Genomic DNA, 27202 nt, shown 5'->3' with positions numbered 1-27202 from the left:
ACTATTTTCCCCCACCTCTCAGCCCCACTGTGAATCGGTACAATGAGCAGAAGCTCCTTTGCCTCACATACAGTCTAAGGAATGGGTTGGAGAGACCGTACAAAGGTTAAGGCTCTGCCATGCACAAGGTTAGCACGTTTGATCCCTAGTCCACAATGTTCCCTTCGAACCTGGCAGAAATGATCCCTAAGCACAGGAGTAATCCCTGAGTACCTCTGGGACTGTTTCTCCCTCTATACCTCCCTCTCAAAAAGTCTAAGGAGTTTGTTTAAGTAGCAAAAACGAAACCATGCTGGGTTTCAGGTAAAGAGAACATGAATTTCTCCTACTCTAAATTTAATTTTTCTAACTAATCCAAACTTTACAAATCTGCTAGTCAAATCACTTTCAAAATACTCTCTCTTCAGTCAAACTCCCCTGATATATACCACAAACTCATTTCCCATACACTGAACCCACTAGGACTTGAAAATTCTCATGGATTAAGCCCTGGCAAGGAAAATAAAAAAGAAAGAGGAATCATGTCAGGATCATCTGAAATAAAAACAATAAAAACAACAACATAATAATGTAAAAATACAAACATTGGAACACTCTGATGTCCATTTAGTCTCAATTAGGGACAATTCTCAGATTACTCACCATTATCATAGCAATGACAGGTACCACTGACTGAGAACTTAGTCCCAGACAGAGGGCTTCTCCAACAAGCCTCATGTTTGTCTACTCTTGGAGAAGGAAGAGATTATCCAGAAGAAATAACTTGTCCCAAGCCACTTAACTTAAAGACCTTAGAGGAAAGGAGTGGAGCTGGAGGTAGACTTCCTGCCTTGTAAGCAACAGAGCAACCATGATCCCTGTGCCACTTGGGCTCCTCAATGCCAGCACCCTACAATCCAATGAGTGCAAGCATCCTAAGTGAAGTGTCAATCCCCAGAAAGCACCTACCATCCCTAGCCACAATAACAAAAAGGAGGGTGGGAGTAATCCCTAAAAATATAATAAAAAGAAGCCAGAGATGTAGCTCAGTGGTAGAGCTGTCTTGCATGTATAAGGTCCTAGGTTTAATCCCTGCAAAAAAAAAGTAATCAAATTCAATTAAATAGGAACTGAGAAGATAGGTCACACAGTAGAGCATATGCCTATCATGACAAAGCCCAGCATAAGGTCTTCTTCACACATGGGTCTTGGAGACCTGCTGGGTATGGCCCTGGTGGCCCTGTAGCACCATTTTATAGGGTAGTTCCTATAAAATAAAGAAAATAAAATATCAATTTGTACTGAATGCAATGTTGCTCTAACTCAGCAATTACGGGTTTAATGTGATCAATATCTCCCCAAGGATAAGACAATACTTTGCCTTCTCCCTTCTGATTCTGTTTATAGAGGACTCACAACTATTGTGGACCCAAAAAGATCCAAAAGTGCAATAATCCTCATCTAGGAAAAAGACACAGGATCCAGCACCAAGATTACCCTCCAAGTTTTTTGTCTGCACTAAGGATTGTACTGGACAATTTATATACATAGTACTTTAAAACACCTCCCTGGGCCACAAAAAATACTACAGAGATAGGGTGATTGCCTTGCTTGAGGCCTGCCAAGGTTCAAGTCCTGACACCAAATATGATCCACTATAGGGAATGATCCCTGAGAGTAGAGCCAGGAGTAAGCCTTGAGCACCTGTGGCTCCAAAAGCAAACAAACAAAAAAGTAAATAAACACTTCCACGAGGCAGAAACTATTGGCCCATATTTTCATCTAAGGCCACAAAGTTTCAGGGACACTATGCTAATTGCATAGAATTGCTGTCGCCTCTAATATTGAACCCAGATCTCTCTGGCAGTCTGTTTTTTGGTTTTTTTGTTTTTTGTTTATTTGTTTTTGGGTCACACCCGGCAACGCTCAGGGGTTACTCCTGGCTCTACACTTAGAAATCGCCCCTGGCAGGCACGGGGGACCATATGGGATGCCAGGATTCGAACCACCGTCCTCCTGCATGGAAGGCAAACACCTTACCTCCATGCTATCTTGCCGGTCCCTCAGTCTAAGTCTTTTTAGTGGAAAAATACACTGTAGATAGGTAGAGTTTCTTTGCAAATCGTCAACTTGTGGCGAAATGCCTGCAGTACTTTTTCCTCCCAGAGATTTGGCATTTCAATGCTTAGAAGTCCTTCCCTCCCCCCTTTTTTTGTCACCTCTAAAGTTTTAAGGTTAAACTCAGACACTTGTGAAATTATAAGATTTTAACACTGTTGTAAGTGGCATCTCCGAAGAACTGCCAAGTATTCTCCATTTTCTTTCCTTCAAGTAATATCTGGCAAAGTAAATATTTTCTATACACTACAACTCTCCAATCAGGTCATCCACCTGTCTTAAAAAAGGAAGACAGTGTAGAAGATGAAATAATGGCTAGGGTGGTTGCCTTATATGACATTAATCCAGGTTCAATCCCTGTCACCTCCTAACCTCCCTCATAGGGTTTACCAAAATCCTGAGTCCTTGGATATGATCTCTTGAGTCCAGAGCCAGAAGTAACCACCCGATGCAGCCCAAAAGCAAAAACAGAATGAGTCCATAACAAATATGATTTCTCTCAAGCAATACAAACCCACCCTTTGACATCTAATTCACGCTCTTGAATATTCCCAAGTGTGTCCATTCATGGACATAACACTTGGAACCACTTTGTTGTTTTTTCTGGATCAGACATTGACGATACTAGTTTATTCCATCAAAATAGCTTTTCTCAAAACATATTATAAGAGAACAAGGATCCGGGAAGGATGTGGGGTGAAGGGTGAAGGGTGCTGTCCCATTGTACCCTTATTCACCTCCAGGACTCCCACCTTCACCGGGCCTGACACAAGGTGTCCCCCAAAAGTTTGCTGGATGAAAGAAGGACCCACTCAGCAACTCTTGAAGAGTAAAACTACAATCAGTCGTCCATCCATCCACCCTAATCTAGACACTTAGACCCAGGGTAGCAAAACTAACTGGACTCAGTGGCTCACACTGTGATATGTTATTTCACGTACAGTGCAAATGCATCTCTTCTTGAACCAGGTGGCCTTTGCCAGAAAAGCTGTCCTTGTGTAGGGGCCACCGTGGTTCGGAGATCAAAAGCCACAGTCTGAGACTTTGGAGAATTGCTAACAAGGGCAAAGGGGAGGAAAAAGAATTCTCCCTGACCCATCAGTGGATCCAAGTCCAGTAATGCAGGGGTGAAGCCAGCTCCCAAACCAAGTGCCTCCCCTCTGCTTGCACTGGGTTCCCAGTGTTCTGACCCTCCACGACCAAGTTCAAGGCCCCTTGCTGGGCGTCCGTCCTCACCCAAGTGGCCCAGGCCGAGAAGCCCAGGCTGCAGAGGAGGTGAGCGGGAGCCTGGGCTGGGAACTGTCAGGGCTGGCCAAGGACAGGACACTAGTGATCGACTCCTCCCCGTCCTAGGCCAAGGCCTGGAGCCGTCTCCACGACAACCAGGTAGCTCCGCAGTCGCTCGGGGGAAAGAAACTGTCCCCGGTGCACCGCGTGCTCACCTGCGCCGCCGCCCACACTCCTCCGTCCGGCCCCCGCACTCAAACCCAATGGCCGGGGACACGGACGCGACCGCCGCTCCCAGCGGCCCCCGGGGCCGCGCCTCAGAGCCCCGCCCCCTAGCTCTGAGAGCGCTGCGATTGGCTGAACTCCAGTCCAGCGAACGGAAGTAGCGAGACTTCCATCAGGGGGGAATCCCATTGCGTGGAGCAGGCCACAGCGCCCCCTGGCGGCCAGGAGAATTCAAGCCAAGTCACCACCAGACTGGGCGAGGTGAAACTTAAAAAGGTCATTCCTTCAACGTAGATTCTAAGGCGTCTTGTAAGAGCTAGCCCGCAATAAACGTCCTTGATGCCTGACCTCACGAAGCTATGCTTAGGTTTGCATGATCTAATAATGCTTAAGGGTTCTTTGAATAACTTAAGAACTCTGGGCTAGCTTTCTAGCTGGGTGACCTTGAGGATATAGTTTGTCTGGATGGCCTTTGTATGTGATATAAATGTAATGATTTTTGTTTCAGAGGCTATCATCAGGGTTAGGTGATATCAAGTATGTGAAGTTCTGTGTCAAGCACAAGGAAAAATAAAATATACCATTACTAATCAGCCATTAATTGAAACATAGTCAAACCTAAGTCTGATCTGACCCTCCAAGAACAAATATAACTCCCACCTGTGTCTCCTTTTCTGCACCTTGTACAGACATCTACTTTATCACAGTATAAAATACCAAAGCTCAAGTTTCATATGCCCCCATCTAGACTTGCCTTTCCAGTCTATTCACTAGTCTCAGTCTGGTATATTTATTTTTAGTAACACATACCAAGTCCTTCATATTCCCTCATGCAGGCAAAGATCTTTCACAACTCTGTGCTTTATTTATTCTTTTCATCAATCCAGAGTGTCATACCCCCTTCTGGTGGGGGTAACCAACACTGCAATGGCTTGTCAAGTTTAAGAAACAGTTCCAGAAAGCTTTCTGGAACGTGTATAGAAACACTTTCCCTATAAACTCAAAAGAGTTTAGTGATAAACCTTCACTGTAGAGATGGAGAGAAAGGAGCAATACACATATATGTTATAAGGATATGGTGATAGCAGAATTTGTTCACTAATTGAATATAGATAGAAGGGTATAAAATTGTGTAGAGAAGCTAGCACTGGTCAACAATTAAGATGTGCTAGGCATTGAGGGTGTACATGACAGGGTCCATGCTATCCTCAGGAGTTTTCTACCTATGGGGTAGCAGACCCTTCTACAAAATGTGAACCAAGTGTAAGAAATGTTGTGGAAAGTAGCACAGTAGCACACAGGATCCCCCAGGATTCAATAGAGGGGTCCCTCAAACTGAATGTAGGTTTTGTCCAATGGACCTGGATTGGGTTTAAATTGAGGAATAAAACCTGAGTTCAAATCTCACATATGATGCCTGCCTACTATGCTTGGAAATATGTCTTACATTTAGTAATAGGTCTAGGGATATAATTCAGTAGAAAAGCACATGTCTTACATACATAGAACCTGGGGATGGATAGATGGAAGAAAGGAAGGAAGGAAGGAAGGAAGGAGGAAGGAAGGAAGGAAGGAAGGAAGGAAGGAAGGAAGGAAGGAAGGAAGGAAGGAAGGAAGGAAGGAAGGAAGGAAGGAAGGAAGGAAGGAGGAAGGAAGGAAGGAAGGAAGGAAGGAAGGAAGGAAGGAAGGAAGGAAGGAAGGAAGGAAGGAAGGAAGGAAGGAAGGAAGGAAGGAAGGAAGTTCAACTCAGCCTCCAGGGTACTTGGCTCAGTAATTAGTGACTCCTAAGTGTTCAGTAAATAATAAATAGCAACTGAAATGTTTGGTGTTACTCTAATTATTTCTTTTGAAATGCCCTATGTCCATATGTGGTACTGTTTATTCATTAAGCCAAAAATCTAAGTGTTCTCTTTAGTTCTTTCCATCTTTGCATATCCAGTACCTCCTTGAAAGACTTTTGTCTCTCAAGGTGATCATCATCTCTTACCCACACCCTTTCTCTCAATTGTTTCCCTGCCTTTCAATGTGCCCAGACTAGTTAGATTCCATTCTAACTGTTGGCCAAAGGATCCTTCAAAATCAAAATAAAGCAATGAATCCTCCTGCTTCACTCCCCACTCTACTTTCAGTCATTTCATTTCTGGACACATCTTCCATGTTTTCTACATGAAAAACATGTCCTAATGCCACCCCTCTCCCATCTCTGTTGTTCCCAGAATTCCTCATGAAACACATTATGAATGCCTTTACCCATTATCATATATGCCTGAAACAAATGCTCTCCCTCTCTATCTTCAATGCAAAACTCAAATTCATCCTTCAAGACTTGGTTTAAAAGGTCACGCTTATGAGGCCAGAGCAGTGGCACAGGTGGTAGGGTGTTTGCCTTGCACGCAGCTAACCTAGGACAGACCACAGTTCAAGCCCCTGGTGTCCCATATGGTCCCCAAAACCCGGAGCGATTCTCAGCGTATAGCCAGGATTAACCCCTGAGCGTCACCGGGTGTGTCAAAAAAAGAAAAAGAAAAAGGCCACGCTTAGAGAGAGCTTGCTGAGATCCCTGACTTACAGAAGAGGCTTCCTAGGACTCCAGGATCCCTGGGACAGCAGGCCTCTCTTTAAATGGGAGGCTTTCATATCAGCCCCAGGCAAGCATTTTAGACATCATGTCTGTAGCTTACTGGAGACAATAATGCAGACTTGTGCCCATACCTTATGATCCCAGAATGCCTTGGAGTTTGAGGGGGAAAGGCCCAGGCCCATAAAAAGTCACTAACAGCCTACTTTTATGTTCTTGACTTGGGACAAGTTATTTTTTTGCTTCCAACTCCTGTCTTCTTGTCTCTAAAATGAAATGACAGCATCGATTTCACAGCATTGCCCTGAGCACCCCCAAGTCTGTATCTCACCCAAGTCACAATCTTAGAAACAGAGAGGCAAAGTGAGCCAGCTAGGCCTCATTCGACAAGTATATAGATAATAGACAAGGGAGCATTTCCCATAATCACCTGGAATACTTGGGCTTTTAGGGTGTTTTCCCAGGGGTGATCAGGGACCATGTCTAATGCTAGGGGAACCACACATGGTGATGGGTTTTGAACAAGGATTACTTTATACTAGGACTCCAGCCTTGAAATGCCTGTTTAAAACTCATTCATGAGCAGTCTTGTCCATTACATCTTGGAACAGAGAACATGATTCTTTTGGGATCGGCTCCAAGCTGATTCACTTTGGGGAATTGGATCACATGAGAATGCTCCGTATTTTTGTGCCTGCGTGTGTTCTCTTAATTTCTTGTCTTCCCAACAGTCTCATATGTGTACCCTTGTATATATGATTTCCAGTTTTTCAGCTAGTCCTCCTGCCAGTCTGTAAAATCTCTGCTCATGACACTGTCCTGTCCAAAACCCTACCTATAGCCTGAGGAGCCAGGCCCACTTTGGATAAATTGACTCTATAGCCCAGCAGGATCCATCCTGTTTCCCAAAACCTTTTCTTCTAGATACCTTTACTCAGCTGTAGTCTGACCTTGGAACATTCTTCGCAGCTCATGGCTTTCTTCATTGGCTAATCCCTAGTCATCTCCCTGGCATTTACACTTCTATTATAACAGCTTGCTTACTTATCTCTTTTTCCTGTAAGATCATAAGGGCAGAAATGACACATGTCCAGAGCTATCTCCCCAGTGCTGGACATGACAACAATGGTTCCTGATAAACGTTTGCTGAATGATGAATGAAAAGAGTCCAGTGTGACCCAGAAGAGCTGCAGTCCCTTGGAATCATTTTCTGTCAGCTCAGCCCCACGACTGTTTGAGAAGCGGAAAGGCAGGGACAGTCATCAAATCCTTTTCTGGATCAGAGAGTCACAAATCTGGGCCCACCACCTGGTCCTGTTCACCACCTGTTATGTGATTTGCAGGTTCACTTAAGTCCCCTGAATTTTTCAGCTCTGTGGTATGGCCCAAGGAAAACGAGAGGTTCATGTTAAGTGTTCAGCTTTTGTCTGACTCCCGGCCAGCATCCTGAATTACCCTTTACTGCTAGACTGGGGTTACCATTGTCCTTCCTTCTCCCACTCACAGCGACCTCCCCCTACTCCCCAGGAGGGGCTACAGAGTGGCCTGGGCACTCAAGTTTGTCTGCTACGGCTCAGGAAGGAGCTCAGTGAGTTCACTTCATCCTCAAAAGATGGGTCAAGGCCCTGATTATTCATTGGGAGTCTGCTTGGCTGGACAGTCCTCTGGGGTGAGGATTGGGGTGCCTCTGAGCTCTAGGAGACAGTCAACCAGACTGAGCAGGAGAGAAGCTGCAAAAACCCTTCCTGGGCACCCACCAGCCCCTCCTCCTGAGGTACCCAGTTCCTCTGTGACTCCCCACGGCTCTTCCCGCCACCCTCTCCCATGCACACAGGGCACTGGGGGCATCTAGGCGAGCAGCGGGCCCGAGTGCAGTTCTGCCGTTTTATTTTTCCTGGGATACTCAAGGGGATGTGTGTGTGTGTGTGTGTAGGAACAGCCACAGGAGTGGTGAGGGCAGCCCCCATCTCCCCTCCCCAGCAGCTGGAAGAAGGGAGAGAGGCCCAGGGGCCCTGATCCTGGGTTGGTCCAGCCACTGTGGTCCCTGGGCCCGGTGGGCCAAGGGCTGAGTGAGGGTGGAACCCCTGGGAGGAAGGGTTGGGGGGCGGACTCCGAGGCGGGGGTTCGGGATTCTTCATAAAAAGCCACGAAGCTTAATCCCCCACGAAGCCCAGCCCCGCGGGGTGGGGGGTACGCAGAGCCCAGATGGGGGACCCGGCCCGGCCTGGCCCGTGGTGTGGTGATGGTGGTGGTGGTGGTGGTGGTGGCAGAGGGGGAGTGATGGATGGCAGAGATGGCCCAGGGGTGAGTGGGGGAGAAGGTGGGGACGAAGCGTCGGACCAGGCGGGAGTCGGGGTCCGAGTGGGGGGCGCGGGGCGCAGAGGCACGGCCCCCAGCCCGGCCCCGGGCGCCTTGGCGCGGGTGTCAGGGCGGTAAAAACCCCGCGCGGGTGTGCGGGCCGGAGGAGCGGCGGCGGGCGGGCGGGCGGGCGCACGGGGCGGCCCGCGTTCACAGTGACCTCGACGCTGGGTGTACAGTACGGGTAGAAAGAGAACCGCGGGCCGGGCCCCGGGCCGGGCGATCCGATGCCATCCGATCGCTCGCCCGCCCGCTCACAGCCTGGTCTGGGCCTCGGGGATGTAGATCTCGATGCTGTCGGCGCTCTCCGTGGCCGAGCTGTGGCGGAACGAGGCGGCGCGCTTGGCTGCCAGAAGCCGCTTGCGGGCCTCCTGCCGCTGCCGGTCCACCGAGTCCAGGGAGCGCTCCTTCACCGGCACGCCCCGGCCCCGCGAGGGCTTCTTTGGTATCGGCGGAGGCACCTTCTTCTCCTCCTGCGGGCACAGGCGGGGCCGGCGCTGAGTGCGGGGCAGTTCCAGGGAAAGTTCTCAATCCTGGACATGCCTCCTACCCAGCCTGCCAAGGACAGGGGTTCACCTCCCTAAGGGCTCCCCCCTGCTTCAAGAGGGCTGGAGGGGGCCACCCTCCAAGTAAGTAGGAGCTGGGGCCCACTCTGCCCTTCTTGGAATTCTTTTTTTTTTTTTTTTTTTTTTGGTTTTGGTTTTTGGGTCACATCCGGCAACGCTCAGGGGTCACTCCTGGTTTTACGCTCAGAAATCGCACCTGGCAAGCTCGGGGGACCATATGGGTGGGATGTTGGGATTCGAACCACCGTCCTCTACATGCAAGGCAAATGCCCTACCTCCATGCTATCTCTCCAGCCCCCCCCCCTTCTTGGAATTCTAAGCTCTGCCCCCCTTTAACTCCAGTTGCTTTGGTCTCCAGGATTCTGGCAGTTTGGGCTAAATGGAGCAGAGGAGCCAGAATGGCTGAATCCCAAGAAAGTGGTCCCTTTGGAAGGAAATGGGCAGAGCCCTGAGGCTAACCCTGAGTCCTGCTGCTCCTCTCCGCCCCGCCCCCCACCATGGGAATAGACATTCTCTGGCTCTGGTCTGCTTGATGGTCTGAAAGGACCTCAGCACACACACACCTTCGGCTCCAGGAGTTTCCAGCTGTTGGCCTTGAGTTGCTGTAGCTCCAGGAACTTAAGGGTCACATCCTCGATGGAGAGCTGCAGGAGGTCCCAGAAACCTGCCAGGTCCTGGAAGGTGGGCACAGGGAACGCAGTGGGGTCCTGAGGGAGAGGACGGCGGAGACACAGCCAGTAAGAAAGAGCCGCAATTCAGCCTCACTATCAAGAAACTCAGTCCTCCACAGCGGGAAGGGGTCAGGTAGGCTGGGACAGAGCATCTGGGACTCTGCCTCTTGGGCACCAAGACCCAGTCTCATGGAGTGGGAAGATACGCACCCTGGGTCACAGGTGCCGGAGCCCAGGGTACTTACCATGCTTTGCTGACACAGCCGGAAGAACTGCTGGACCTTCTGGGACAGGAGAAGTTGGGTGCTACCCACGGCACTGCGAATCTTCTCAAGGACTGGACAGCAGGGGAATCAGGGAGTCAGCCATGACTGACCCACCCTTTCCCCTGCCAGGTTCCCTGGAAAGCACCTTTCTACACCTCCTCAGACACTAAAGCTTCATCCTACACTCAACCTGCCAGGACCATCTTTCCTGCCCTCCCTGCAAACTCAGCCACATCCCCGATTCACATCTTTCACTTGTGCGCCAGATTTTTGGTTGCTACAAATGACACATTTCTCATGGATCGTTTGTCTTCTTTGTCACTATGCCACCAGTGTCATAGGATGGTGAGGCATAACAGTATCTCTCTCTCTGTCCCCAACCCAGATAGACTTGTAGAAAAAGCCTTATTTTCTGCAGAATATCCCTACCCAGAACTCGGATATGAGCTGACATTCTTTTGTTTTGTTTTGTTTTTGGTTTTGGGCCACACCCGGCAGTGCTCAGGAGTTACTCCTGGCTGTCTGCTCAGAAATAGCTCCTGGCAGGCACGGGGGACCATATGGGACACCGGGATTCGAACCAACCACCTTTGGTCCTGAATTGGCTGCTTGCGAGGCAAATGCCACTGTGCTATCTCTCCAGGCCCATAAGCTGACATTTTATATGGACTCTCTGCCCTGATGTCCCAGTTCCTACCATGACAGGCATCCCATCCCCACTGCAACAGAGATGGGGCCTGAATCCCCATGGCCTTGCACCCAGCCACTGTCCCCCCTGGTCTGGCTCTGACAGCCTACCAGTCAGGCCCCTCACTCACTCTCCTCAGGCAGCTCATAGTCCTCCGCCTCACGCTCCATCTGCTGGCACCAATGCTCCAGCTTCTCCACCTCAGCCCTCAGCATCTTGATGAACCACTCGCCATCCCGGGGGCAAGGGGATGTGCGGCCTGAGTCAGGGAGGCTGCGGGAGCCGCGCTCCATCCAGGAGTCCCGGCGGCCGGAGCCCGGGCCTGGGGTGGGGGCAGGGGCAGGGCCGGACGACCCATTGCTGGCCGGCGGCTCATACGGCAGTGGGTAGCCCTCGCGGTAGGCCCACTGGCCCTGTGTGTGGACCGTACGGAAGACTGAGTAGGTGGGGGCCCGGGGTCCGGGCTGGGGCTCAGAGGCGTGCCTCTGGAAGGAGCGTCCAAACTGCAGGGCCTTGTCTTCTGTGGCCACTGTGGCCAGGCCGGCCAGGCCCTCCAGCTCCAGGTCTGCCTGTACGCCGGCTGTCACACTGTTGGACCGCTTAAACCTCGCCCGCCTGGCAAGAAAGGAGATTGTCATCTCTGCCTCTGCTGAGTTTCAGCCCAGCCCTCAACCTCCTCTCCCCTGGACCAAAGGAGAAGGAATGGAAAGGGAAACTGAAGGCAGTAAAGGACATTAACTTGTAAATGCAACTGTCACAACAGGTCCATTATATAATGTCACACCTCCCTCGCCTCCACACAGGGTGATACCCAAAATACTGAGTCGATGCCACTATCACAGGCATAGTCATTGGCTTGCAATGATCAGAATGGACATAGGCCAGAGAGTAACCACTGCAGAAGCTGGGTTGGCAGGGCAGGGGTATGGGGAGAAGGGGGATGAGAGAAAAGATGAGGGAAAGAGCCACAGCTGGTTCCAGGGTCCTGGTTTGAATACAAAAGTCCTGATGAATTGAATGAATAAAGTATCCTAGAATGCAAAAAAAAAAAAAAAAAAGTCCTGATGATACAAGAGTCTTTCAAAATAATAACAAATGGCGTCTTTGCTACTTTATACCAGCTGTATGGTATGGTATGTCCTCAGCTATCAGAGCGATGAATCAACTAAGGCCTGGAACAACCCATGAACACCCAACTACAAAGCAGCAGAGCCTGGGGTTTGAACCTCAGGAACAAACCTTCCTGAAACTGCAGAAGATAGGGAGGTGCCTATGCCTAGGAGAGCCTTTCTAGGGAGCCCTCTCTCAGCCCAGCCACCCAGCTCAGGTAGAGTGGAATTAAGTGGGCAGGAATGACACAAGCCTAGAAATTTCTTGCCTTTGTGTTAATAAGATGCAAATGCTACACAAAACATGAAGTCAACTGATCTTACTAGATGTGCCTGAGTTCAGAATGAAGACCTCAGGGTCACATATACTTGAAGGAGGGGAGCAAGGAAATGGAGAGCAGTGAGTAGGTAAATATAAGTTTCAAGGAGCTTTTGCAAAAGAAAGGCCTATGTGGCCTCAATGAACTATACCTCCAAGTGCTCAGAAGAAAGAGGAGCAGCTTGGGAGCTGGCTCCTGGGGTACCTTCAATCTTCCCAGGAGACTCTGCCAACCCCCACAACTTTAGCCTTCCCCTTGCTGCCCAGGCTTCTCTCCCTGTCTGCCTTGCCTGCCTGCTTCCCTCCAGCTGGCGGGCTGCCTGCTGGGAGCCTGTTGCCATAGAAACCAGACCCAGAAGGATGCAGCAGGACCCAGGAATGAGGGATGCACTCATGTGCATTCTCCAGTGAGGCCTTGGGCCCAGCCCCCACCCACAGAGAGTGAAGGCAAGAACATATCTGCACTGCCTCCGCTTGGTCTTCACCTTGACATTTGTCCTGCCTGCACCATTCAATCAACCCCCTTTCCAGTCTTTCCAGTACCTCATCCTCTGCTCAATACAGCACAGAATTAAAGCCTTGGCCTAGGAGTCATACCTGAATTCTAATACTGGCTTGTTGCTATGTGCCTTGGAGAAGATACCCAACTTCCATCTAGGTCATATATGTATATGGTATTATATACATGAGTATGCTACATGAATACATATATGCTGTATCAATTGATACGAATTAACCACTAATGTCCAAAGTAATCCCTTTCCTAAAATTTATCTTGCAAATTTTAAAATCTGAAGTCAACATTTCCTCACTGATCGCCCAGAATTGCAACTGTCTTCCTACAATCGAGCTGTGCCCAACCCATTCCCTTGCTCAAAACTCTTCTCTTAGCTCCATACTGCCAAGAAGATCAAGTTCAAGCCCCTATGCTAATATAGATCCAAGTCCAGCATATATCCTGGATGCAGCTCTCTTCTCTGCCTGCATTTCCCCTCTGTTCTCCTGGTTCTCTGAGTAGATTATTCAAGGCCCTGATTCTAAGCCTTAGGCAAGCTCTTCCCACGCCTGAAATTCTTCCTCCTCAACCACCACCTCCTCTTCTCCTTTCTGTCCATTCCCTTTTCAAGTGCCCTCTTCTTCTGGAAACCCCCATCACCAGTTGGCAGTCTTCTTGCACCTGGAGTTATCCCCACTATTTGGTTAGTTTTTCTCCATCTTGGGTAAGAGTTGTGTAACTGAGCTGCAAGGATGCATGTTGGCTCCCTTGGGTTCCAGTTAGCCTTTGACTCCTTACAGTTCCAGCAAGTGCAAACCATAAGGAAAAAGGTGGGGCCTACCTCAATAAATTCATGATGACCAATTCACCTTCCTGCCTTCCTATTACACCCCAGACATGGCTCTGTTCTCTGACATTTCACTTGCTGCCTTTCCCTGTGCTCTGAGGAGTCCTGGGAGGATAATGCTCCATCTAAATGGAGACATATCACGCAGTCTGGAGCAGCAATGTGAAGGGTCCCAGGCTTCATGGTTCTCAAGTGAGTGCTCAGTGAGTTCTCACATGTCTCCTTTAAGAGAAGCCAAGGACACTGAGGAGTTTATGGACTCTTGGGAGCACAGTCTTCACCAACACTCCCAGCCAGGAACCAGGGCTTTGCATGGCACCAGTCCAAGTCAGTCACTCCTGTGCCAGTGGCATTTCAAACCAGCAGACGGAGACTAGGTTCCTCAAGAAAAGAGCACAGGAACAAAGGGGGAATGTGGGCATTTCAGGTCCCAGACAATGCTGCTCAGGAAACATCTGAGCTAAAGAGAGAAAGAGGCAGAAAATTAGGGATTAGTCACTTAGGGCAGGGGCCAATAGGGCCTCAAGGAGTGATGAGCCAATATGGCAAATGCAGACAACTAAGAATGAAAAGTGTCCACTGATTTAAGTCCATGGCAAGAAGAAAGCGTATGATAAATTTGATGAGAATTGGTTTTGGGGGGGGGGCTGAGAAAGAGCACATGCTTTGCATGCAGAAGACCCAAATTTGATCTCTAGCACAGCATGGTCTCCCAAACACCACCAATTCCTAAGCACAGAGCTGGAAAAATTCCCTGAGCACCATCAGGGTGTCCTCCTCCTTCTCAAATAAAATGTGTTGGGTTATCAGGGAAGAGAGGTGGCAGGTGTTTGCTGGAAGTAGGAGAAAACAGGTAAGACAAGGCTTTCATAGAGATTAGTTGAGAAGAGAGGAGGAGAGAAGATAGTGAACTTTTAGTGGAGAGGTATTCTGTATATTTGTCGACTATATCAATAAAACTGGGGAAAGGGAAGGGCAGGTACTCGTGTAGGCTAGACTGAGCATACACGTCCCAAGAAAAATGACTTGTGAGGTAGGTGAAACAATGGCTGCCCAAAGTTATCTATGTCCTGATTACAAGAATATGTGTGTGTGGCCTTCGTGAGCAAAGGGACTTTCCAGAACCAACCACAGGATGGAGCCTGAGCTGGGGAGAGCCTGCATCACCCAGGTGGGCACAATCTTCTCACAAGGCCCTTCTCAGAGAAGAAGGGAAGAACTGGGTCAATGGCATCCAGGTGAGAGAGAGGCGTGATGACACCAGACCTCCCTTTCCTGACTTGGAAGACAAGCAGCTGTAAACCAAGGCAAGTGGATAATCTCTACAAACTGGAAAAGGGGACAAAATGGGAATCTTTCCAGAGTCTCCAGAAGGGATCAGTCCTGCCAGCATCTTATTTTTAGTACTCTGAAACCCAGTTCAGGCTTATGACCTCAAGAAATGTCAAATAATAAATATGTATTATCTGATGTCTCTAAGTTAGTGGTAATTTATTACAGTAACAGGAAATTAACATAACCTGTAAAGATAAATGGATTGAGGAGAGAAAACAGGGAGGCAATTGGCCAAGGACCAGCTAGAAGAAGAATAAATAACTAACATCCTGTGAGCACCTAGCTTCGTGCTAAGCTCTTTATGTGAATATTCATGTTTCATCCTCACATATGGTTTCTTGAAACAGGTATTATCATCAGCCCTACTTACAGATGAGCACTTTAAGGCTTAGAGAGGCAAAGTGACATCTTAAAGTCAGAAAATGAACAAATTAGTGAGATGTGGCCACAGAGGCCACTTTGCAAAGCATGCCACTCTGCTGCCCCCAGGGCAGGGGGAGAGGGTGACACACATCGAAAGGACAGGCACCCCTGAGACAGGGCTGGTAGAGGAGGCAAAGGAGGAGATCCACACAAGCTGGGGATATGTTCTGAAATGGAGAGGCGTCCTGCCGGATAATCCCCACCCTGAATCTGGTGACAGTTGTCTGCCCAAAATGGGGTAGAGGTGGGAGAGAGAATGTACAGCTTTGGGGGAAGCCACTGAGCAGAGTCAATGAGTACATGTCCTCTGAAGCTAGACTGGCTGGGGCCAAAAACCCAGCCTGAAGTATGAGCCTCATTTTCTTCCTGTATAAGAGAAAATGATCATAGTCTCGCTGATAGGACTGTTATGAGTTAATGGATGTAAGGAACTTAAACCAGCACCTGGCCTGCCCATTGTGAATGGAGAGCTGGGAGGCTTTGTAGCTCTCTCTCAAAAGAAAGGAAGTGAAACAAATACAATCACGGCAGTGTAGCATGGAGAACCCAGCTAGGGCATTGTAGTCATTAATTATTATGATTGCTGTTGATCATTTCCATCTGTTCTCCCACAGCACTCTGAATAAGACCTCTTTTATACTCCATATCACATTGTATTGTGAGCTATTTGCATATCTATATCCCTTACTAAATAGGGCAGCTCCTTATATAAATTTTGGTTAAGTGGTTGGTTGGCTAGAAAGGGAAAAAGGGTGGCATCGAACATGAATTATTCCTCGGCATTCATTTTCCTTTTTATCCTTAGTAATAGGGTCCCTTCATCTAAAAGCTAGGCACAAGACCACTTGTAATAGAGATACCTATCTCTCTTGCAGTTAAGTAGACTCAGGCGATCAAGTTGAAGTTCACAGAATAAAAGCAGAAGTGCTATGTGTGACTTCCGCCACCCACCGCCACTTCCAGGTAATATTCTTTAAAGGAAATGTGCCTTTCTTTGTTCTGTCCTCTTCCCTTCTAACTGGGAATGTAGGCATGATGACTTGGCCAAAAGCAGCCCTCTTGAAACACTGAGTGAAAGCCACGCATTAAGGATAGAAAGATAAGGAGCCTAAGGCCTAATATTAAAACACCAGCCAGAGTGTAACTGGAACTCTAAGGAAGAAAGAAATCAACTTCTATCATCTCTAAAATCACTCATTTGGGGAGTTTTTATAACGCACAATCATAGTCAAGCCTTTCAGTAACAGATTAGTTTTCAGATTAGTGAAGAGTAGGACTATGTCTTGATTTTGGTGTGGATTTGGCAGTGCTGGCAGTAGTCTTCACCAATATCTGTAACCACAGAATAAAACTGGCTTTCATTACAAATTATCTATCCATTCCTAGAAATGCCTCTCACAGTGTTTTCTCCTCATGCCTTGTCACAAGGTTGGGGAGGTTTTCTCCTCTCCTGTTCTTCAGGGCGAGGATGATCACAGTCCTAGTAATCCTGGAAATTGTTATCACAGTTAAAGAAACATTTGTACCGCGACTCTAAGGGATAGCACAGAAGGCGCTGGGAAGAAACCCGCTAATCCTGAGAGACACAATGTCCAAGGAAATGTTGAACATCCAGGAGTTGTTAAAAATGTTTTGCCAGAGTATCTGGCAGCAGGTCTGCAGGGGCATGAGGCATGGGGACAGGAAAGAGGGAGAAGCAGTGACATTTCAGCAGTGAGCCACCCTTGTACTAGCTCCATTTCTGACAAAGCATCAGAAAATGTCAGTCATTGGGGAATCCCAGAGGTCAGGACCCCATCCTAGGCGCTGTGAGAATGAGAGTGAGTTGGAGTAGGGATAGGGTGAGAGATCTAGACTCATGGTAGTCATTTGGGAACTGCCCCAGAGTTGCAGGTTGAGAAATGTAGTTCATGACCCACTCAGGGCTGGTGGTCTATCTGCAATCCTGCTTCTACAGGACTATTCCTAGAACAGAATTTCCTGAGAATAGATGCTTGCTTTCTAGGGATCAAGGGGCCCCACCTTTCAGTCCATTCCACATGCTAAAACCAGAAACACAATCTAAGAAAAAGGTGGGAGACAGGGTCAGAGCAATAGTACAGTGGGTAGACACATGTAAGATAAGTGAATTTGATCACTGGCATCCTATATGGTGTCCAGAGCCTTGCCAAGAGGGACCCCTTTGTGTCAAGACAGGAGTAAGCCCTAAGCACTGCCAGGTGTGGTCCCCAAAACAGAAAAAAAAGTAATAATTAACAAAAGAAACTAAGAGTGTTGGGGCCAGAGCAATAGAACAGTGGACAGAGCATTTGCCTTGGACATGCTGACCTGGGTTTGATCCCCGGCATTCAATATGATCTCCTAAGTCTGCCAGGAGTAGTTTCTGAGCACAGAGACAGGAGTAACCCAAGTGCTGCAGGTATGCCCCCCCCAAAAAAAAATTTAAGAGTGTTAAACTAGCAGCAAGGACCAAAGACTAGGTAACTTTGTCTTGAAGAAATAATAAATGGGGGTAGAAGCAATAGTACAGCGGGTAAGGAATTTGCCTGGTACATGGCAGACACAGATTTGATCCCTGACACCCCATATAGTCTCCTGAATCCACTAAGAGTGATCCCTGAACACAGAGCCAGGAGCAAGTCCTTAGCACTGCCAGGTGTGGCCCCAAAAATCAAATAAATAGGGCCCAGAGAGATAGCACAGTGGCGTTTGCCTTGCAAGCAGCCGATCCAGGACCAAAGGTGGTTGGTTCGAATCCCGGTGTCCCATATGGTCCCCCGTGCCTGCCAGGAGCTATTTCTGAGCAGACAGCCAGGAGTAACCCCTGAGCATCGCCGGGTGTGGCCCGAAAACCAAAAAAAAAAAAAAATCAAATAAATAAATAAATAAGTAAAGGTGCGGATCCAAGAGACAGTACAGGGTTAGGGTGTTTGCCTTGTTGTGTTCAATGCCTGATATCCAATATGGTCCTTGAAGCACTGCCAGGAGTAATTACTAAATTGCAAGCCAGAAATAATCCCTGAGCACTGCTGGGTGAGACCTGAAAACAAAAAACAATAAAGAGCAAGGGGTAGGAAGGGCTGGTGTTCCTGCATGGAGTTCTCCAGCTGAACCTGCTTAGACACACCTGGGCACCCAGAGGGTTCTTATGTCACAGGAAATCCCAGTTAAATTCTAGGATTTATAAATAACTAGCTTATAAATGGGTAAATAACAGGTCATTTTTTTGGTATGCATAATGTCTCAGGAAATATTTGAGAACTGTGCTCGCTTCGGCAGCACATATACTAAAATTGGAACGATACAGAGAAGATTAGCATGGCCCCTGCGCAAGGATGACACGCAAATTCGTGAAGCGTTCCATATTTAAAAAAAAAAAAAAAAAGAAAGAAAGAAATATTTGAGAACTACTTACATTTAACTACTTAAATTTACCAAATAATCATTGTAAGTAATTCCTAAATATTTGCAATAAACAAATTAACTAAACATCCTGGTGGCTTTTGTTGAATGCCCTCTAAGACACTATTCCCAAATCACTGGCAGATGAAACCCATGTAGAGCTATTTGTTAGAGGGGGTACCCTGTAGCAGTGGTCCTCAAACTATGGCCCGCGGGCCACATATTGTATTTGTATCTGTTTTGTTTCTTCATTGCAAAATAAGATATATGCAGTGTGCATAAGAATTCGTTCATAAGTTTTATTTTTACTATAGTCAGACCCTCCAATGGTCTGAGGGACAGTGAACTGGCCCCCTGTTTAAAAAGTTTGAGGACCCCTGCATGTAGAGCAATTGTTGTGGGGATTCTCCTTCGATCTTAAAGCTTCAGAGACACCACCACAGGAGGGATGGGGAAGGACAGTACAAAGAGAGGCACAATCCACCCCACCATAATTAGTGACCCCTAATCAGGCTTGACTCTGGGTTGTCCCTCCTCCCCCATAGAGAGCTCCAAGAGTTTGGTTAAATGAGATAATACCTATCAAAATTATGTTGCTCCAGGGGCATTCCTAAGCCCCACTGTTCATGTTTACCTTTTCTCTGGTACCTCACCTCCTCCCAAGCTATTTCTCTTCTATGTCCTGTTACCCTTTACTCCAGTTCCTCTTGTACAAGCATTGTTGGGAGGGTATAAAGGGTCATAAACCTGGAATTCTTTCCTGGTCATCAGCTGAGGGGAACACACCTGGAGGAGGAAGTTGACCCTTGCCCACAGACAGGGTCAGCACAGGTTTGTTTTGAGTTTTGCTAAATATGAATTTTTAGGATCACAGTGGGGTGGGGGATCTTGAAGTGGATGATACAAAGGGAATCTCCTTGGTTAGAGAAAGTTAGAGACAAAAAAGTATACCCCAGAAACAATCTTTCTATATTCAAGAATATCTGAGACATCCTTTTCTCATGTCTGTGGTGCTTGGGATCAAACCCAGGGCCTCACACAAGGTCAATGCTGTACTGCTAAGCTATGTTCCCAGTCCCTGAAGTCCTTCTTTTCAGCAAGGCCAATGGTTGCTGAGAAGACGGGTGCCCCAGTGTGTCTTAAAGATGGTCATGGGACTAGTCCTTAAATGTTCCCTCATACTGCAAGGCCTTAGGCGCAGGCAAATCCTTCTACCTGGAATGCTCTTATCCCCATTTCACCTAGGTCATTTGGGTTAAATCTTCAGGACCTCACCCAAATACCACTCAGGGGAGCCAAGCCAGAATCCCTAGGCTGAACTCCCGCAGCACACACAACTCTCTGCACACCCTGTCCCGTGCTCCATCATCATTAATAAGATTCTTGGGGAAGCCAGGTGATGAATTTCACAAAGTAGAGACCTCTGTCTCTGCCCATTCTTGTATCCTCAGTGTCCAGTATAGGATTTGGCAAATAATGGGGACCCTATAAATATCTGTGAAAAAATGAATCTGGAATGAGGGTGCTGTGGGGAGGGCACTAAACAACTGCTGCCACCCCTGTAGATTTATAAACCGAGTCAGCACCAATGATGGGCCACTAGAAGGATCTACACAAGCAAATTCCTCCCCTCCCCTAACAGGTTAACAGAGAACACATTCAAAGTCAGGAGAGGATATACCATGGCTTCCTGGAAACTCTTAAACTAAAGAGGGGAAGGCGCATCATGCTGCCACTTCTCCCTGGGTCCCCTGCACTGAGAAGCTGCCACACTACTTCCCACCTCTTGAATCAAACCACACAATAACTTCACCTCTTCAACTCCATTAACCCTAAGCGTTTTTGTGATTTTGATATCTTGCCTCAAATACCTCCATAATTACCCTCTATACAAATGGGATTATTTGTTACTGTATAAACACTGAAATAGAATGTTAAGGCACCAAGATCGTTAAATTAATAGATTACAGAGAGTAAGAGTTTACTGTAAATATAATAAAACCATTCAGATCTCAGACAATTGGGGATCTAAAGCTCAAATCACAGTGCCCACAAATCTTTAAGAACAATGAAGAAACAAAGGAATTCACATACTCTGACATACAAGGACACTAGTCCCAGCAAATCATCGAGCTCAGATACAGCTTCAGGCCTCATTGAAGAGAAACTTAAATCAATGCTCCATGCAATGGCCATGAAAATAAGGCATCATTGAAAGAACAATTCAACCACCTGAAAGATGAACTGATTCAGGATATCAAATAGTCCATACAAATGGGATTTTAGACGTTAAAAAAATATAATAGCAAGCCGTAGCAACAGAATTCAACATGCAGGAGATCATATCAGTGATAGTGAAGACAAAATACTAGCCATTACCAATAATGAGTGACAAAATAGAAATAAACGAATGTAAGAGAACATAAAATATGGAATAGATAATAGCAAGAGGAATTTATCTTCGAAGCATAGGAATACCAGAAGAGAAAAAAAAAGAAAAAGGGAACAACAGTTGCTGGAAGAAATAATAATTGAGGGCTTTCCTGATCTCTGGAGAGAGGCACCCACACAGATTCAGAGCTCCAGATAGTATCAAACAAAACAGATTCAAACAAAACAACATCAAGAAATATAGGAATCAAAATGGCAAAATAAAGAAAATTAAAAGACAAAGACTACTTAAAGCATCAAGAGCAGTAAAAAATACATAATAAGATTTGAAATAGACCTTCTATATGATATTTTATAATCCAGGAAAAGAGTGAAATGATATATTTAAAGAACTGAATTTAAAAAACAAAAAACAAAAAACTTCCAGCCTACAATCCACTACCCTACAAAGCAAAAGCTATCATTTAGACTTGAGGGAGAAATAAGAACGCTCTCAGACAAACAAGAATCAGCAACATTTGCAACAATTAAACCAATCCTGCAAGAATTAACCCACAAAAGATGCTTGAAAAGTAACTAGATTCCGGGACCGGAGAGATAGCATGGAGGTAAGGTGTTAGCCTTTCATGCAGGTCATCAGTTCGAATCCCGGTGTCCCATATGGTCCCCCGTACTTGCCAGGAGCAATTTCTGAGCATGGAGCCAGGAATAACCCCTGAGCACTGCCGGGTGTGACCCAAAAACCACAAAAAAAAAAAAAAAAAAAAAAGTAACTAGATTCCACAGAAGCACAAAAATGGCAACACAACTCTCTCAATGTCAATAGACTAATCCCCCCAATAAGAAAACCAGACAGTAGCTGGATGAATCAAGAAAGAAAAATCCATCCATCGGCTGCCTACAGAAAACACCTAAACTCTCAGGATAAATACAGATTAAGAGTGAAAAGATAGAAAAACAATCATCTGGGCCCGGAGAGATAGCACGGCATTTGCCTTGCAAGCAGCCGATCCAGGACCAAAGGTGGTTGGTTCGAATCCCGGTGTCCCATATGGTCCCTCGTGCCTGCCAGGAGCTATTTCTGAGCAGACAGCCAGGAGTAACCCCTGAGCAACGCCGGGTGTGGCCCAAAAAAAACACACACAAAAAAAAAAAAAAAAGAAAAGAAATTGGGGCCAGAGCAATAGAATAGCTGGTAGGGCATTTGCCTTGCACATGACAGACCCGATTCAATCCCTAGCAGCCTATATGGCTCCCCAAGCTTGCCGGAGCAATTTCTGAGTGCAGAGTCAGAAGTTACTCCTGATCATCACGGGGTGTGGCCCAAAAACAACAAAAAAGAAACTGAAAAAAGTGCTTTCTCAGACCATAATGCCATGAAGATAGAAATTAACCACAGAAAAAGAAAACTCCTAAAAAGTAGAAGCTGAACCAAAAACTACTAAACAGCAACTGGATCCAAGAGGAAATCAAGAAGAAATAAAAAGATTCTCTGAAACTAATGACAATAAAGATACAAGTTAACAGAATCCATAAGATACAGCAAAATCTGTACTATGGGGGAAATGCAAGCCTAAAGAAAGCAGAATAAAGGGGCTGGAGTGATAACACAGCAAGTAGGGCATTTTCCTTGCATGTGGCCAACTTGGGTTCAATCCCTAGCATCCCATATGGTATCCAGAGTCTACCAGGTGTGATTTCTGAAAGTAGATCTAAGAGTAATCACTGAGAACCACTGGATGTGGCCTCAAAACAAAAAGAAATCATTAAAGCATAAATGAACAATCTAAACAAACATACATCTCAAATACTTGAAGAAGGAACAGCAAACAAACCCAAGAGGTAATAGAAAGAAGAAAATAGCACTTGTAGATCACAATGGTTTCAATAAAATAAAATTTAAGAAAAGGAGGAAATAGCAAAAATTAGAGCAGAACTCAACAATATAGAAACCAAGAAAGCAATTCAAAAAGGTCAATGAAACTAGGAGTTGTTTCTTCCAAATAATATAAACAAGAGAGATAAACCTTTGGATAGACTCACAAGAAAAGAAAGAAAAGAAAAGAAAATGTTCAAATAAATCAGATCAGAGATGAAAGGGGAGGAATTATAATGAACCCTTCAGGAATTCAAAATATAATGAGAGGTTACTACAAACAACTTTCTGCTATTAAATTGGAGAACTTAAAAGAAATGGATAGATTCTTAGAATCATGTCATCTTCTAAAGCTGAATGAGGAGGAAGTAGAAAGCCTAAGCAGGTCAATCATCAGTAAGAAAATAAAAACAGTAATTAAGAATCTCCCTAAGAACACTGATGAGTTCTATCAAACCTTCAGAGAAGATCTATTATCTTTACTTGTACAGCTCTTTCAAAACATCAAAGTCACAGGAATACTTCCTAACACCTTCTATGAAGCTAATGTTACACTAATACCCAAAGCAGATAGAAATACTTCCAGATAAGAAATTTTCAGACAATTCTCCCAGATAAACTTCAAAGCCAAAATCCTTCACAAAATCTTAGTTAACCAAATCCAACAACGTATCAAAAAGTCATACACCCTAATCAAGTAGGATTCATGCCAGGGATGAAAGGATGGATCGACATATGCAAATCAATTAACAACATTAATACAGGAAAGATAAAAACCATATGATCATATCAATTGATGCAGAGGAAGCTTTTGACAAGATCCAACACTGTCTCCACTTTTATTCAATACAGTATTAGAAGTTCTGGCTATATCAATCAGGTAAGAATAATAAAATCAAAGATATACAAATTGGGGGAAAAAAGTCAAATTATTACTATTTGTAGATTACAAAAATATATAAATATATATACCAAAAAAGACCTTAAAGTGTTCACCCAAAAGTCTAGAAATAAACCAAAAGAGCAGAGTAGGCTGCTAAAGTCAATATACAAAAATTGTTGCATTCTTTTTTTTTTTTTTTTTTTTTGGTTTTGGGGCCACACCCGGCAGTGCTCAGGGGTTACTCCCGGCTATCTGCTCAGAAATAGCTCCTGGCAGGCATGGGGGACCATATGGGACACCGGGATTCAAACCAACCACCTTAGGTCCTGGATCAGCTGCTTGCAAGGCAAACACTGCTGTGCTATCTCTCCGGCCCCAATTGTTGCATTCTTATATACAAAAAAAAAATGAATCAGAAAAGAAAGATACCAAGGAGTCTAACTTATTTAAAATAATATCCAAAACATCAAGTATCTATAAATGAACTTAATAAAAGATGTAAGAGAATCTATACCCTAATAACTTTAAATCACTTAAGAGATAGAAGACCTTAGAAAATGAAAAAATATTGCATGCTCATGGATTGGAAGAATTAATACTGTTAAAATGACTATTCTACCGATGCATCTATAAAGATTCAAGGCAATTCCTATCCAAATTTAGGCAACATTCTTCAAAGACCTAGAAAAGTCAATAATAAAGATGTACAAAACCAGAAGAGAAGGGCCAGAGCAGTGGTGCGAGCAGTAGAACATTTGCCTTGCATGCTCTGACTTAGGATAAACCAAGGATTGATCCCCCAGTATCCCCATATGGTCCCCCAAGCCTGGAGCAATTTCTGAGCGCATAGCCAGTAGTAATCCTTGAGCATCACCAAAGAGAGTGCAAACAGCCAAAGCCATACAAAAAAATAAGAAATGTGAGGGTATCTCATTACCTAATTTGGAACTGTATTATAAAGCTATAGTGATCAAAACTGCCTGGTATAGGAATAAGGATAGATTCTATGATCAATGGATCAGAATCAAATACCCAAGGATAAAGCCCCATATATATGAACAGTTAATTTTTGATAAAAGAATGAAGATGATGAAACGCATCAAAGATAATCTTTTTAATAAATGGTGCTGGGTAAAAAACTGGGTAACTACATGTAAGAAATTAAAGCTCAATCTATATCTCACACCTTATACAAATGTCAGTTCAAAGTGAAACAAAGACCTTGAGATTAGACTGGAAACTATAAAGTACATCGAGGAAAAATAGGTAGAATATTCCAAGATTTAGAACTTAAGGCATCTTCAATGATCTGATACCAGTAACAAAAGCAAAAAAAAAAAAATTCTTTTTAAATAAACAAATTGGATGACATCAAATTAAAGAGTTGCTGCAAGGCAAAAGAAACATGAACTAAAACTTATTTTAAGTTTTAGCTGAGTGGGAAAATATTCACATTAAACACTTTAAAGACTTGATATCCAAGATATTTAAGTACAAAGATAAAAATGAATTCAAAAAACCCTATCCAAAAAATGAGAGAGGCTGGAGCAATATCACAGTGGTAGGGCATTTGCCTTGCATGCAACAGACCCTGATGGACCTGGATTCGATCCCCACATCCCATATGGTCCCTTGAGCTTGCCAGGATCGAGTTCTGAGCCCAGAGCCAGGAGTAACTCCAGAGCATGGTGGGTGTGGCCCCAAAACAAAAAAAAAAAAAAAAGAGAGAGAGAGAAAATAGTTATTCCTTAAGAGGAAGACAAGATCACCAATAGGCACATAAAAAAGTGCTCAGTATCACTTATCATTAGGGAAATCCAAATCAAGACAATGGTGAGATATCATCTCATACTAGGAAGTATAAAAATTAGTATAGGGGCCGGAGAGATAGCACAGTGGTAGGGCATTTGCCTTGCAAGCAGCCAATCCAGGATGGATGGTGGTTCGAATCCCGGCATTCCATATGGTCCCCTGTGCCTGCCAGGAGCGATTTCTGAGCACAAAGCCAGGAATAACCCCTGAGCATGACTGGGTGTGATCCAAAAAGCCAAAAAAAAATTAGTATGAACAATTTGTATAATTTTTTCATCAGAAACACTCTTCCATTGCTGGTGGTAATATTGTCTGGTTCAACTCCTGTGTGAAATGGTATGGAAAGTCCTCAGTAAACTTAGAATTGAGCTACCATATGACCTACCAATTCCACTCCAGGACTCAAAAATATTCACTTAAAAGGATATATGCATACCATTATTCATTGTTGAACTTAGCACAATAGCTAAGATCTGGAATCAACCTAGGTGTCCAATGACAGATGAGTGGATTATGAACATGTTGTAGATATACACAATAAAATATTATGCAACTGCAAGTAATGATGAAACCATGCAATTTGCTGCAACCTTGTTGGAACTAGAAGATATGTTGAGTGAAGAAAGTCAGAAGAAGAAAAACTTGGGGCCGGAGAGATAGCACAGCGGTGTTTGCTTTGCAAGCAGCCAGTCCAGGACCTAAGGTTGTTGGTTCGAATCCCAGAATCCCATATGATCCTTCGTGCCTGCCAGGAGTTATTTCTGAGCAGATAGCCAGGAGTAACCCTTGAGCGCCGCTGGGTGTGGCCCAAAAACCGAAGAAGAAGAAGAAGGAGGAGGAGGAGGAGGAGGAGGAGGAGGAGGAGGAGGAGGAGGAGAAGGAGAAGAAGAAGGAGAAGAAGAAGAAGAAGAAGAAGAAGAAGAAGAAGAAGAAGAAGAAGAAGAAGAAGAAGAAGAAGAAGAAGAAGAAGGAGGAGGAGGAGGAGGAGGAGGAGGAGGAGGAGGAAGAGGAGGAGGAGGAAGAGGAGGAGGAGGAAGAGGAGAAGGAGAAGGAGAAGAAGAAGAAGAAGAAGAAGAAGACGAAGAAGAAGAAGAAGAAGGAGGAGGAGGAGGAGAAGGAGAAGGAGAAGAAGAAGGAGAAGAAGAAGAGAAGAAGAGAAGAAGAAGAAGAAGAAGAAGAAGAAGAAGAAGAAGAAGAAAAGAAGAAGAAGAAGAAGAAGAAGAAGAAGAAGAAGAAGAAGAAGAAGAAGAAGAAGAAGAAGAAGAAGAAGAAGAAGAAGAAGAAGAAGAAGAAGAAGAAGAAGAAAGACAAACAGGATGATCTCACTTATCTGTGGTATATAGAATAACTGAATAAAAAGATGTAATATAGTAAAAAATGGATGACAAGATTATCCCTGACTGCAGAGTTTAAGGAGAAGAACAGAGAAAAAAATCAAGGTGGGTAAAATGAGAAAAGGAAGTAATAGGGGAACAGGGGTTGGGGCTTCCTTAATATTGGCGATCTGGGTGAAGTGGTATAGCTGTACATCCAAAGCACAGACTTAACAACACTGAAAACATGAGATCTATGCTGCAATCTCTGAAATTTGTAATGTGCCTGCTAAAGTGGAAGGCAGGAGGTGGGGGAGTAG

General features: G+C 45.4%; 2 protein-coding genes and 1 non-coding gene across 5 annotated transcripts in view; 1 reads left to right on the top strand and 2 right to left on the bottom strand.

Moving 5' to 3' along the window:
- SMIM12 (small integral membrane protein 12) overlaps window positions 1-3626 on the bottom strand; it is a 99959-nt gene extending 96333 nt beyond the window's left edge. For 2 of the 3 annotated variants that reach the window (XR_007496750.1, XM_049775132.1), the window contains exon 1: window positions 3334-3508. The gene's annotated coding sequence lies outside the window, so the exon portion shown is untranslated. Of the gene's footprint in view, window positions 1-3333; window positions 3509-3539 lie in introns of those variants that run through there. The other variant, XM_049775131.1, reaches the window with a different exon arrangement.
- Window positions 3627-7997: 4371 nt separating this feature from the next.
- Window positions 7998-27202, bottom strand: part of DLGAP3 (DLG associated protein 3) — a 78640-nt gene continuing 59435 nt past the window's right edge. Inside the window, exons 9-12 of the mRNA XM_049774667.1 lie at window positions 10807-11291; window positions 9968-10059; window positions 9615-9758; window positions 7998-8958 (exon numbers count right to left, since the gene is read on the bottom strand). Coding sequence (XP_049630624.1) covers window positions 8740-8958; window positions 9615-9758; window positions 9968-10059; window positions 10807-11291 — 940 coding nt within the window. The 3' untranslated portion in view covers window positions 7998-8739. The remainder of the gene's footprint in view (window positions 8959-9614; window positions 9759-9967; window positions 10060-10806; window positions 11292-27202) is intronic.
- On the top strand, window positions 18469-18575 carry LOC126012876 (U6 spliceosomal RNA). The gene has a single exon (XR_007497224.1). It is a non-coding gene; the product is annotated as a U6 spliceosomal RNA (small nuclear RNA).

Source organism: Suncus etruscus, chromosome 6 (assembly GCF_024139225.1).
Source record: "Suncus etruscus isolate mSunEtr1 chromosome 6, mSunEtr1.pri.cur, whole genome shotgun sequence".
NCBI classification, from domain to species: Eukaryota; Metazoa; Chordata; class Mammalia; order Eulipotyphla; family Soricidae; genus Suncus; species Suncus etruscus.
Note: the sequence above shows the minus strand (reverse complement) of the source record. Positions and strands in the feature narration are given on the sequence as shown.